The sequence below is a fragment of the Phoenix dactylifera genome, chromosome 5 (genome assembly GCF_009389715.1).
Source record: "Phoenix dactylifera cultivar Barhee BC4 chromosome 5, palm_55x_up_171113_PBpolish2nd_filt_p, whole genome shotgun sequence".
NCBI lineage: Eukaryota > Viridiplantae > Streptophyta > Magnoliopsida > Arecales > Arecaceae > Phoenix > Phoenix dactylifera.
Genome location: NC_052396.1, coordinates 18163393 through 18178048, shown reverse-complemented (window position 1 = coordinate 18178048; position 14656 = coordinate 18163393). Strand labels below are relative to the sequence as shown.

The 14656-nt window shown below is 38.6% G+C and overlaps 2 protein-coding genes across 2 annotated transcripts; both read left to right on the top strand.

Annotated features, from left to right (window-relative positions):
- Nucleotides 1-4388: 4388 nt before the first annotated feature.
- LOC103716665 (probable serine/threonine-protein kinase PBL15) lies at nucleotides 4389-9640 on the top strand. Its single transcript, XM_008804762.4, has 5 exons — nucleotides 4389-4885; nucleotides 7157-7292; nucleotides 8069-8205; nucleotides 8357-8480; nucleotides 9085-9640. The coding sequence occupies exons 1-5, from the start codon at nucleotides 4472-4474 to the stop codon at nucleotides 9519-9521; spliced, it is 1248 nt and encodes a 415-aa protein (XP_008802984.2). The 5' UTR covers nucleotides 4389-4471; the 3' UTR covers nucleotides 9522-9640.
- A 2808-nt stretch (nucleotides 9641-12448) lies between these two features.
- Nucleotides 12449-13720, top strand: LOC120110774 (fasciclin-like arabinogalactan protein 21). The gene has a single exon (XM_039126326.1). The coding sequence runs from the start codon at nucleotides 12449-12451 to the stop codon at nucleotides 13718-13720; it is 1272 nt and encodes a 423-aa protein (XP_038982254.1).
- The last annotated feature ends 936 nt before the right edge of the window (nucleotides 13721-14656 follow it).

Here is a 14656-nt window from a genome sequence, read left to right as displayed (position 1 = left end):
GGTTGAGGAGTCCATTTATCATGCCCTCATCGATTGCCCACGGGTCAGTCAGGTGTGGCATTATGCTTCGACCTAGGTAGACTAGTGGCAAAGGTGGTCATCCATTGAGAACCTTTTGCATTTTCTGGAGGCCTTGGTACGAGGCTCTAAGTTTGAGGAGAGAAGGACTCGAGCTACCTATCTGGCCTATCAGTGCTGGCTAGATGGAATGCATGAGTTTTCAAGGGCGGCAGCCCTCATCCAAGGGTTACAGCGGTTAAAGTGCTTTTGCATGCGGCGAAGATCAACGGCACTGCAGAAGTACCACCAACGGGGTTGGCTAGGGACATATAGGGCCCCCATTATGCTTTTGTAGCGTCCAGGACTGTCTTTGTCTCCTGGGAGCCCCTACCTCCTAGTTTTCTGAAGGTGAACTTCGATGGTAGTGTGGCTGATGACGAAAGATGCAGCAGTGTAGGTTTCACCATTCGAGACCACGATGCCAGGCTAGTTGCGGCGGAGGGTCGGCGGACTTTTGACTCATCAGTGGCATGTGCCGAGCTTAGAGCAGCCTGAGAGGGTATCTGCTATGCGAGACGGGCACTGGGTGAGGACCGTATCATTCTTGAGAGAGATTCGATTATGGTGGTTGAGTGGATTCGGGGTCGAAGATGCATAGCTGAGGATTGGCCGTTAATCCATGAGATTCATCAATTACTGATGGAGTGCTACACCTACCAGAATTCACATATTTACAAGAAGGCAAACGGGGCTGCTGATTGGGTTGCCTCTTTTGCAGCTCATCACTCTGGTGGGTTTGTCTGGTTGGACAATGGGTCTGTGCCAAGGCCTTTATGTAGCATTTTGTTTTCTGAATTTGCTGGCCGCATCCATACCCATTATGTGTGAGCCATCGTTGTACCCAAAAAAAAAAAAAAGACAAGGCTTAAAGAACTTTCGAACTATTGAACCTAGTTGTCACATTGCAATACATAAATGCATCCAAAAATATCACAACTAATCATCAAATTTACATGCTTTAGAGATCCAGAAAAAGTAGTTGCTACATTTTCCTTAATAGAAGGTTATCTACTTGGAACATATTTTTTGCAATAAGATGATAAGAGCAGGTTTGCTTCACTTCTTAGCTAGAAAATATTCCATTAAGATGTCAATATTAGCAAGTCGGCATTTGAGACTCATAATTTAAGTGTCACAAATATTCTATAAACATTTGCAAATTTGCATTGCAAAAATCTTAAAATATAATTGCATCCCTTTGATGCCAAGCATAAGTATTTGCATGTCACTGAAGTTAACTACGAGTCGATCTATATGTTCAACTCTGCCAATAATTAAATTTATATAAGCTACGGTAGAGAGCTTCTTCTTTTGTTCAATCTCGCATGGACTGGCCTTTTTCCTTAGAGATAAATGTATCTTCCTCTTGTCAAAAAAGTTGATAGCTTTGGCAGTAATAACAATCAATAATCTACTTTTCGGTTTTTGCCAGGGATCTAATGAAATCTTAGATCTAGTCCTAACAACAAAAATGGAACATTACCTACTATGGTTAGTGGTAGTAGCTAATAGATTACAACCTCCTCTTTGCTAACGCCGCTCATTTTTAATCACTAATAGAGACACTGCCCACTTACCTAGATGGCTAGTTGCTATGGCCAGGGATATAATTGGACCCGACATTACCTTCACTTGAAATTAATTTTAAGCTTGAATTCCAAGACTCAAATGCAGCGATGGAGGCAGACCATTGAATTCCAAGAGATGATTTATTTATCATTATTTCTAGCTCAATTCCATTGTAATTATAAATTCAGCCGAATTTGATCAACTTGACAATGTTAAACAAATTAACTCGAGAATAAATTAAGCTTGGTTCAAGCTTAAATGAAAGTTGATTCTTGATTACAAGTTTTGGTGTAAAGTTTGGTTTAGATCTAAAGAAATAAATAAAAAAAAACCAATTAAAACTTTAATTCGATAATCTATTAGATATAAATTCTATAATATATAATTCGAATATACTCGACACTTATGGAGCTAAGCTTGATAGGCCTAGATTTTTCTTTTTTGGCTCCACTTAAAACTAATTTCGAACCTATTTTACCAAATAGTTTATTTAGCTTCAAATTTAGTTTCATCCGAACTTATCTCGAGCTCAGCCAAGCTTGAGCTGCTCGGTTCATTTGACTCCCCTAGAATTTGAGAAAGGTCAAGCTCGTATCTTCAAGGCTGTTCATTGATGATTATGAACTAGTTTAGCATTGCTTAGAAATAAAAGTAGGTCCAACCAAAAAGAACTACCTCAAACTTCACAGGGTTCAAATCTAGCTACAAAATTATAGTTTCAAACCTTCATAATAGTCAGTCTCAGTGTAGTCAAGTTAGATAAGCTTAGATGCAAATCCAGATGAGACCCAAAGTGATATGGCCCCAAGCAACCCCCCATGGTGACGAACGCCGCACTAAGCCACCTAACGGACGAGGACACTTGCTTATTGGTAATTTAAATGCTAGTGGAGTAGCAAGTGCCACAGCCCACAGACTCACTATTGAGAACAAATTTCCATTTACTTGTTTAGAGAAGCCATGATATTATTTCAAAGATTATGCCATGCCTAGCAAGAGAACAAATATATATTACTTGGAGCATGAGTCTAAATCACACGTGGACAATAAGCAGTGGGCTAATCCAAAGTACCTTTCTATGATATCCTACTCCATTAACCGAATTAGTATATCGGAATATGGGAACTGGATTACACTTGAGAGCCCTTGGTTCGTCGGAAAAAAAAAATCCTCATTAAAATAGATTTTTTGGAAAGCTGATGCCTGAATTTATGATGTACCGAAAAGTAGTTTTTTTATATTTGGTTAACTGCAGAAAAGTAACACATTCCACAGTCGCTTGTATTTGGTTAATCATCTATTTTTCTGAAAAAATTACGTAGTTATACTATTAATAAAGAAACGACTTTACGTCAATTTACCTATAAGGTTACAAAGATTTTTGAAAATTTTCTTTTTTATAAAAATAAGAATATTATTTCTATGAAAAACCTAGCTTTTTTTTTTTTTTTTTTTTTAACTACCCATATTTTTCCTCCTCCTTGGCCCACGATCCAAAGAAGCCTTCAGTGTCTTCTAACTTTGTTATAAAAATATTTCTTACTAATATGTGTTTCTTGCTCCGGTTTCCAATGTAAAAGATAATCTATTTTATAGTAGGTGTGGCACAGTCCTTCCAAGCACTTAGCCGAACGTATCCATGAGAGGAGTAGGACGATGGTCGTCCACGCCACCCCTATTCCCACCCACTCCCATTTAAGGTCTGATGTAGCTTGGATAGATTTGTTACTTGCAGCTCTAACAAGTCAGTGCCTCACAAGCATCCATTTCATGGTGGGCCTGCAGACCACTCATCTAGTTTGTGAAATCCATTCATGATCCAAGCATAGGCCTAAACCATAGGATAATTGGAGACATTGATTTAACCTAGACCTAATCGCCTGCTAGGTTGGGAAAAATACGATGAAATGAGTTCGATGTGATTCATATCTGGGTTAGATATAAGCCTAAACTTTGATTTAATCTAACATAAACCTAACTCCTACACAAAGTTGATATCCATGGATCAGGCATGTATCCCAAAACTAGATCCAATTTTCAATTAGGTTGGACCGGACCTGGATGGACCTGCTTTGACCGCAAAACTTAGGCGAGAATTCTTAGTCTCGCATTAACAACTCTAACTCAGGTGGGCTCGACAAGTGATGCGTCGGTTCTAAATATAAATTTTAGAACCAGAGCTAATTTAGGGCAGGTTTGGATTGTGCTAGACTTGGATTCACACCTAAGTGGGATATAAGCCTAAACCTCAATTTGATGCAAACTAAACTTAATTCCTACAGAAAGCTGACATATATGAGTCAGGCATGCATCCCAAAACTAGATTCAATTTTCGATTACATTGGACCTGGCCAGGATGGACCTGCTTTGACATGCAAAAATTAGGTCAGAATTTACGATCTCTCATTAAAAACTGTAACTCGCATGTGAAAGAGGAGATCCAACGGACTCGGCAAGTGATGTGTTGGATCCAAGTTTAAATCTTATAATCAGAGCCAATTTGGATCAGATTTGGATCAAGCTGGGCTTTGGACATGGTCTCTCTCTCTCTCTCTCTCTCTCTCTCTCTCTCTCTCTCTCTCTCTATATATATATATATATATATATATATATATATAAATTAATTACGCAAGCAGGAATGCAAGCATAGCAAAAGTAAATAAAAGAATGATCGATCCGTTGGAGGAGTGGTTGGAGTAGTTAGAAAGAGTGATGGAATTGCCAGCCCTTAATATTAGTGTCATGCCACCATGCAAACCCCCAACCCAACCCCCTCTTCTCCTCCTTTCTCCAACTCCTCCACTATCCTCTCCTTTCCATCTTCGTACTTGGCAATCCGATCATGCCAAGACCATGGAGGCCCTTCGCCGCTGCCAAGTGCTGCACCGTCGAGGACCACGTAATCCTCGGAAACCTGAGCCGGTGCCGGCCGTCGCGGTCGCAGTTCTCGAAGAAGAAGGTAGCGGAGCTCGCCTCGTTCCGCCGCCTCTCGTCCTCGGACCTCAGCGGTGCTTCGTCCGCTCGATTCAACGAGGAGTTGGCGCACTCGTTCGGGGCGGGGTTGCATGCGTTCCAGCTTAGCGAGCTGAGGAAGATAACCCATGACTTCTCGAGCAATTACCTGCTCGGGGAGGGAGGATTTGGCACGGTGCACAAGGGGTATGTCGATGATAGGATGCGGCCGGGACTCAAGGCTCAGGCCGTCGCGGTCAAGCTATTGGACATGGAGGGGCGCCAGGGGCACAGAGAATGGCTGGTGACGCATCTTTCTTCTTTTCATTCTTTATTTCTTATGCTAATAGCCATCGATCTGTAGGACTGCTTTATATTGCTTGTTAGCATAGGTGAATGACTTTTTGATATAAGCCTAATCTCAGTGCTAGGAGTGTGAGGGCACCATTATTCAAACAAGTAATTGGTTCTTGTGAAATTGAGCTTTGGGTTGGTCCATAAAAGATAGTCCCACTTTGTCACTATATATATATATATATATATATATATATATATATATATATATATATATATATATATATATATATATATATATATATATATATATATATATTAAATAAATAAAAGATAGCTCTGGGTGGCAATTTATGATCCGATCTATCAATCTGATTTGCAAACGATCTATTTTAAGTAGATTTAGATTTGACATAAATGAGTTTGGTTCAGAAATGCGTCAACCCATCTAGACCTATTTATTAAATAAGTTAAGTTCAGATTTAGATTTTTGGCCCATTAACCCATTTTAATCCGTTTAATAATTCGGTTGGATTATAACCTGGTCCATTTAACATGTTTAAGATATGATTAACTTATTTAAAATTGCTTAACCTATTTTTGTCCTGTTTAACCTGATCCGCTTAACTTGTTTAGCTGGTTTAAACATGTTTAATCCGTTAAAAATCTACTTAACTTGTTTAATCCAACTTGACCTATTTAATAAATGGATTATGCAGCATGGATCGGGTTATCTTTTTTTTTTTTTTGTGCTGGAATCGGGTTATCTATTTAATAAACAGATCCGATTCAAGTTTAAATTTCAATCTATTAATAAATAGGTCGGATTCCGATTGACGAATTTTTGAACTTATCTGCATCCAATCCAATCAGTATCTGATCCGACCCGACTCGATTGCCACTCCTATCATTGTTGCATATGCAAGATTGGAGAAATCACAACTCAAGAGCTCAGGCTTGGGCCATTATAGGCCTCAATACTATTCCAACAGTGAAACCAAGTGGAAGTTGTAGTATTTTAGCATGTGTTTTCCATGTGAGTTATTCAAAAAATAGCATTCCATTTTTTGTATACATCTAAACAATTTAATTTAAATGGCATATGATAACTTATAACAAGTTTATTTTGTTAACAACATATAACATTAAAACAGCAGTTCTTGATTTTGTCATATATATGAACAATTGATAGTGGTCATAATTTGATTTGTTCAATATTTATAGTAGATTTTTTTATATCATTATTATTATTATCATTGAATATGGAGGTATAAATCTAAAAATTATATGATAATCCATGAATTTTAATTTTTAGAATTATGTTATTTTGCCATGTTTCTCATAATTTCTTTCTACAATGCTTAAGAATGTCAATTATGGAAAACATTTTTTTTTGTTCATGAAAAAAATTAGTTAAAGGCTAGCTTATGCTAATAATGTCCCTCACAATTCACATCTTTCTCACTCCAAAAATTTTATTTTCCTATCCCTCATTACTAATTGCAGGGAGAATGATATCTAGAATAGTAGCCAAGTGCTTTATTGTCTATCATTTTAGTTTTGCGAACATGCTTCACATAAACATAAAGGAATGTCCACGTAAATCTAAGATTATGCTAATGTCTATCATATACCTATTATACTAATTATTCCATAAAATTTTTAGCTTCCATCGGATCAAAAGATATTTTTTTTAAAATACAGTCTTACACATTAGTTCCACAATTACTTAGTGAATAGTGAATAGTGCATAAGTTCGATTATTATCATTATCCCATTATAATGAACCCTCGTTGCAATAGTTATATATAACATTCAGTATTTAACAAGTCCCCCCAATTCATATTACTGATTGTAAAATAGCAGTTTATAATGGTCATTATTCATTATTATAATTAAAATAATAATGAATAACAAAAATTTATGGGGATCCAAATCATTGTTGATTGAATAAATTTTCTGAATAAATTTTCTAACTATAGACCTAATAAAAACAATATTTTTTCTTAAATGCACTTGTTCTGTCCTGCATTTAGACATATATTAATGAAAAAAGAGTTTAACTTGGCATCACCTGCATATCATGCTAACTCTCATATGAAACAATAAAATGTGAACTATCAGCATCCTAAGGTGAAAAAGTTATTCTCACAGATGCTCATGTTAATGTATTCTCAATATAGACACTTACAAGGTCCCTTAACCTAGGGTCTTCAGCTACACACAAGGACCTTACTGCTTTACCATTCTTTCTGGCTTTCTGCTCTCTTCTTGTAAACAGACCGAGGTGATATTCCTGGGACAATTCAGGCACCCACACCTGGTGAAACTCATTGGCTACTGCTGCGAGGATGAGGAACGCCTCCTCGTGTACGAATTCATGCCCCGTGGCAGCCTCGAAAACCATCTGTTCAAGAGTAAGCCCTCCCTATCTTCTTCCATCAGTTACACATGATTGGGCACCATTTTGATGCCTACCCAAGCTTAGCAAGTGACATTAGGCCTGTTAATTGGTATGTGGTATGCAAAGCTTGGCATGTGATATTAGGCCTATGAATTTGTATGCGGTAATGGTACGATTAGTCCTAAATTTTGTATTAATATAAAAGTTTATAATGCGAAGAGTATGATCACCCTCAAAGCATAGCTAGACATTATAGACTTCATGTCCATTATCATAAAAGAATGATCAAATAAAAATAGTAAGAAGAACAAGTTAGAGAAGGAATGAGCACTCAAACAAGCAAGATTATAATAGAACTGATTTGGACACACTAAGCACAATATTTCATACCAATCAGAATTTTCAAAATAATCAACTCAAGGAAACTTTGTTAACTCTTTGGCTTCATTATTTACAGCACTTCAATGACTCATCATTGACTTCATCTAGACTCTTAGTTTACCACTAGACTTTAATGACACATATAAATTCATGGGATTAACAAAGTTGAAATGGATACATATCAATGAACCTTGCAAGCACAATAATTTTAACATGGCTAAGATCACTTGAAAATGATTAATATCTTTATTCATGTATATTTTTGTACTTTTTTGATGATTAGAAGTTGGAGTTGCTGGTCTTTTTTGATTATAGGAATATCATTGGTTGTACCTGTTTGCATGTACACTGCATAATTTTTTTCTCTGATGACCAGAGATTGGAGTTGCTTGTATTTTCTGATCATAGGGATATCGGCGACGCTGTCATGGGGAACAAGGCTGAAGATTGCTATCGGCGCCGCCAAGGGTCTCGCCTTCCTGCATGGTTCGGAGAAGCCTGTGATCTATCGCGACTTCAAGACCTCTAACATCTTATTGGATTCTGTCTGTAACTCGCACTGAGCATCTTCTTTTTGATCAATTATGAACCTCCATGATTAGCTCCTATGGATCAACTATAATTCTAGTGATCTAAGTTGTTTGTTTTCACACTTCTGTGTGGGTTTAGCTAATTAATTTTGGTCATGTGATTTAGGATTTTACTGCTAAGCTCTCTGATTTTGGACTTGCCAAGATGGGTCCAGAGGGCGAGGACACGCATGTAACAACCAGAGTAATGGGCACTCATGGCTACGCTGCACCAGAATACGTCATGACAGGTAAAAACTTACTGTTGTTAAGAACTGATAAATAGTTCCTCATTTATGGAAAGAACATGTCTGCTAAGAGAAAAATCTCCCAAGTGTTCTGATTTTTTTTTATTTTTTTGCTGAGAAAAGTGATCTAGAATTAGTTTCAGGAATTCAACTTTGCTTTGGATTGTCATAAGAAGTATCTTCTAATCAGCTCTGGTAGCTACTGCCAAGTTTGAAAAATACTTAAAAAAAAAATACTAGTACTTTTTACAGACTATAACATAAACTTTTCCTAAGTTGTATGGAATGAGAGCAGGTGAATTGACATAATTAGATAGGACATAGTGATCCGAGAAATAGAGGTTAGGGGCCATTAATCACTTGTGAACTCAAATTAAGTGAGTTTGGTGCTTTCATCAATAGTAGAAGTGCCCCCAAATGTTGCCTAGGGTTTTTGATCGTGATTAGGTTATATCAGTCGGTTTTTCTGACCGATCAAATCCACTGAACAATCTACTTATAAAAAGAAAAAAAATGAAGCAAATTTTGCGTCAATTCATATGTAAACAAATATTTTTTAATGTTCTTAGATTATTTTATGGAGCTTATTTTACATGACTTAGTACAGGACACTTGACAACCAAGAGTGATGTCTATAGCTACGGTGTGGTGTTGTTGGAGCTGTTAACTGGAAGGAGGGCCATGGATAAAAATAGATCAAAAAGTGAAGAAAAGCTGGTAAATTGGGCTAAACCCTACTTGACGAGCAGTCGAAAATTACGCTGTATCATAGACCCCAAATTTGGTGGTCAGTACTCGATCAAGGGGGCACGCCAAGTAGCCTCCCTCGCTTTACAATGTATTAGCCCTAATCCGAACGATCGTCCAAGAATGTCGGCAGCAGTTCAGATTCTTGAGGGACTCCGACACTTGAAAGACATGGCAGTGAATTCAGGTGCATGGCCTGCTACTCCGATAGCCGGAAGAAATGCCATCTCTGCCAAAACCAAGATGAACAACTTGGCTAATGCACGTCGGAGAAGCATCTCCACAAAACTAGCTTGAGTTTCATATTGCTCAAGGAAGTGTAGATAATCAAATTTAGAGAATTTTAATATCTGGATATGCAATATCTCATGTACATATGTTCAGAGACAGATTTATCCAAGTAATTATGGTGATTACATGGTCTTTGTCGTTTAATTGGTGATTCCTATGACAATTTCATGATGGTAGAATATGATGCTAGTGTCTGTTTCATTGAACAGCAGGCAATATCAATTGAGAAAAAATCAATTTCTTAAATGGTTTAGGTTTGAGTTGATTGGTCGTCATAATTAACCTTTTTTGCAATATGTATGGACTAATCATTTTTGCGAATTCTTGAAGTGGATCTAACAAGAATATCTAGATATATGAATGTGCAGTAAAACTAGGAAGAAGTTTAAAATGAGAAAAATCAAAAGACTTACCGATATCAGATATAATTTGTGATGAAAGGTGTAAGAAAAGTCAGGAAAAAAGAAGTACAGCAGCATGAAGGTGATAAGAAAAGATGTGAAAAGCCAGGGCTACTAATTTTTAATTAGAGTTTTTTTGTGTACATGTTCTTCTAAATATTAAAATTTGCATAAATACCTTTTCAAAATTAATATTAGAATATATATCCTTATAAAATACTTATTTTGCGTGTATACCTTTCATTTTTTTTTCTTTGTATAGCCCACACTATCTAACGCCGTCAAAAAATTAGTGTTTTAAATTAAAAATGACTGAACTACTCTTAACGGATAGATATGCAAAAAAATATTTATAAGAGTATATATACAAATAACACTTTGCGAGGAGATTAATGCAATTTCACATGTTTAGGAGGGTTTATGTGCAAAAAAATTTAATTTTATTTTTTTCTATTTCAGCCTGTTTTACACTAAGATTTGTTTAGTACCTGCTCTTCAATATTTTTTATAAAAATATTGCTTAAGAAAAAGATTGATTCGATAATTAAGATAACAAAAAGAGATATTAGTTTCCAGTAAGACATGTTAACCTATTATCCACTTTAGAAATAATAAGATACTTTCATAATTTTAATTAATTTTTAATTTAAGTAAATATGATTTTGGCCAATCATGTTAGATGAATGGCTATGTCAAAAGTATTTATATGAAAATAGTATTTTGTGAGGGCATGACGTATATATCAATTTAGAGGGTATTCATGCAAATTTAAATATTTAGAAGAGTATTTATGCAAAAATTTAAGAATTTTTTTCTGTGTATACCTTTCTAAATATATGAAATTGCATGAATATCCTTCAAAATTGCTATTTGTATGTATACCCTTATAAACATTTTTTTTGTTTGTTTATCCGTTAAAGGTATTTTTGTCATTTTAATTTTAAACTGTTAACTTCTTAATGGCGTTAGATGGCATGAGTATATATGCAAAAAAAAAAAAATGTATACATATAAAACAAATGTTTGATGTGAATATATATACAAATATCAATTTTGAAAGGATATTTAAGTCAATTCTAATATTTAGGAGGATATGTATGTAATTTTCTTTTTATTAAGATGCTTGATAAATGTGGTTATTCAAAGTGGAACCCAATGAATAATTATTATCACAATAGATGATTAAACTTTGTCAAGCTATGATGCAATCTATCGTGCAAATGCATAAAAAGACAAGAAGTTTAGCCCTTTTTTTTTTTTTTTTGGTGAAAACGGCATTCATATGGCTCTTACACGGGTACAGCCTACCAAGTCAGAAACAACAAAATGATATAAAGGAAAGGGAATCTTAGAGGCACTGGTCCAGAGAAACTCTTCGATGTGCCGAGCAACATAAGAGGCGACCCAGTCTGCGACTTGGTTCGCCTCCCGATGCACGTGTGCAACCTGAAAGGAAGCCAACTCCCTAACTAGTCTGCAAGTCTCAAGAATTAGCGGATGCCATCCCCATAATGATCAGTCCCCCGTATCCAACGGATCACCGTAGAGGAATCTCCCTCGAGATATATCCTGTTTGTATCAAGTACCCTCATCGCATAGGAAATGCCCTCTCATGTTGTCCGAAGCTTCGCCTCAATGACCGTCACGCCGGGGGATCGCCGACCTCCTACCCCGACCAATCTACCAGGGTGATCTCTGATCACAAACCCCACTCCTCCATAAGCTTCATCCGCCGATATACTGCCATCAAAGTTAACTTTGAGATGACCAGAGAGTGGGAGCACCCAAGAGAAAAAGACAAAAACTTAAGGGGCCCATTTTTATGCAACCTCACTTGGGTATGGTGCTTAATGAGCAATGACAAAGTGCACATATAGTATAGAAAAAATTATACTTTACACCGCATGCATCACGTGGCGGTGCACCACACCAATTACCTTGTCTCATTTCTATGGGCCCTATTTATGATGGGCTCGTATCAAATTATTGCTCGCTCACCTCGTCTTGGTGTGTTCCTAAGGTGCACTGCTAACATGATATAGGTATAATTTTTTGAAATATAGGCTGTGATGCAGTGATATTATTACTGGCAAATATTAACTTCAATTTTTACTAAAAATGTAGGTGAGCCAAGTAGCTTATGAGAGTTCAACTTAGTTTCAAGCTCGGCTCAGCTCAACTATTACCATGCATGGGTGACAAAATATACAACTCATATGCACAAATATACTATTACCATGCACGAGTGACAAAATATGCAACTCATACGCACAAATATATATATATATATATATATATATATATATATATATATATATATATATATATATATATATATATATAATATTATTAATATATATTATAATATTAATTTATTTTTTAAATATAATATAATGTATATATTTTATTTTAACTATATTTTTTAAATTATTAACAAAGTAATTGGTTGTGAATGAATCTCACGGTTTTCCCCCTCGAGAATTTGATTGCTTTTTCCCGCGCTGCGAAATCCCCGATCTCCACCCATCGCCGATGGCAGCCACCGCCTTCTCGCTCCTCATCCTCTTCTTCCTCCTACGCTCCTCTTCCGCCGCCCTCTCGCCGTCCGCCTCCGCCGCGGGAGTCCTCCGCTCCCGCGGCTACTCCCTCATGGCCCGGGTTCTTGACCTTGCCGCCAACTCCGGCGGGAGCCTCAACGGCTGGAACGCCACCGGAACCCTCTTCGCCCCCACGGACTCCGCCTTCAAGCACCCCCGCCGCCGCCTCTACCTCGGCCTCCCGCAGCCGCCAATGTCCCCTTCCCCCGCCTCCCTCCTCTACCACACCGCCCGTTCGCGCGCTCTCCTCTATGCCGATCTCGCCTCCCGGCCCCCCGGAACTCCCATCGCCACCTTGTCCCGCCGCCGCCTCTGCCTCTTCCTTCGCCGCGCCCCCGGCGGCGAGCTGTGCCTAGCGGAATCGGCGCGGCCCGCGGTGCCCTGCGTCCGGATCCGCGACCCGGACCTCTACCTCGGTGGCGATCTCGCCATCCACGGCATCGACGGCGTTCTTTATCCGACATCCGCGTCTCCTTGCCAGGCCAACACGTGGCGCGACGCGGCTCCCTTCGTTGGGACGGTGGGGGCGCTCCGACGAAGGGGGTACACCGCGGTGGCGGATGCGATGGAGGCGCGGCGGGACGAGCTGGAGGCGCTGACGGCCGTCACCGTCTTCGCCCCAATGGACTCTGCTCTAGTTGAGGGGTTCCGCGGCGATCTCCGTCACCACGTCGTCCCGCGCCGTTACCACCTCCACGAGCTCGCGCGGCTCTCGCTGGGATCGCGTATCGAGACGATGGCCCCCGGGAAGACGATCGCCGTCGGATCTAACGACGGCGCCGTGACGGTTAACGGCGTCGTCGTTGACGGGGAGGAGATCCACAGCGACGATTGGGCGGTGGTTTTCCCCATTCACCTGCCGCTCCGGTTCGAAGATTCCGGCACCTCGACGGACTCCATCGGTGGTGCCGCTATCTCTCCGTCGGCATTCGGCAGTGAAGTGCACTCGACTTCAATCGGTTACGAGCCTACGGCGTCGCCGGATTCCGTCGCATTTGACGGCAAGTGCGAGTCTCTGGACAGTTCCTCTGGTCAAGATTCCGTTCTCGCCGTTGCCGCCGTCTCGGTTCCGTCCGCTGGGGCCCAAGAATTGGCGAACGGCGAAGAGGAGCCATGGTGCACGTGGCGGAAATCTGAACGATGTAGTGCCGTACGAGTGGTGTCTGATGCGGGGTCCGCGCCACGTGGCTCCGTGCTCGCTCGGTAGTACGGGGACAAGAGACGGCGCCACTGTCTAGCTTTTACCCTGACCTGGTGTGGCATTCTTGTAATATTCAATCGCGAACTTCTCCTTTTCATTTCCTTTAACCTCTGACTCCAAATGTTAGTCCCAGATTCAAAATGTGATCCTTTGGATTACAATGTGAGATCGAACAGGTTCTGATGTTGTATATGTTTCGTACTCGTAAGAGTTTCTTCATGAAAATTGTATGCTCTCAATTCTCAATAATTAAATTTTAGAATAACAGCTTATATACTTGGAAGGCCAAACATCATGTTATAGAATGTAATATATTTTTATACAATGAGTGCTTTTTTTGGGGGTAGAGAATTAATGACCGTTATTTAATAATTTTTTAGAGTGCATGCATGTCCTTAAATAGTTTAATTTTCTTTTGTTTTCGTTCTATGCATAATAAAGTGGTCATAATCACACCTTTCTATGATTAACCAGAATAAATGCATGAAATAAAAGATGGTCAAGGCATCAATAGTTCATATAAATATGATGCTTCTAAAGGTTGTCATCTAATGATATAGATACATAAGAAACTGAGAGAATATGATAGCTGGTTGATCTGATCTACTAACTAGATAAATAAACACAAGACGGACATTTAGACTGTAGTTGTTGTAATATAATTATTAACTCATTAAAATTATAACACTTTGATGGATTATCTCAACAAAATCATATTTGCAAATACAAATTTCTATACTGTTTTTTTAATTAAATGAACAATTCTTTTTTGCGTTATGGATTTGCTATTTAGTGTTACAAATGTCATATATATTTTTGCTACGGAGAGTACAATTATTTGATGATATAGCAAAGGCTATATACTATAGACTGGGTCTAGGCTGGTATAGAAGCTGAGCTCTTTTCCGACATTACATATGTTTCGAAAGGCGAACAGTGCAA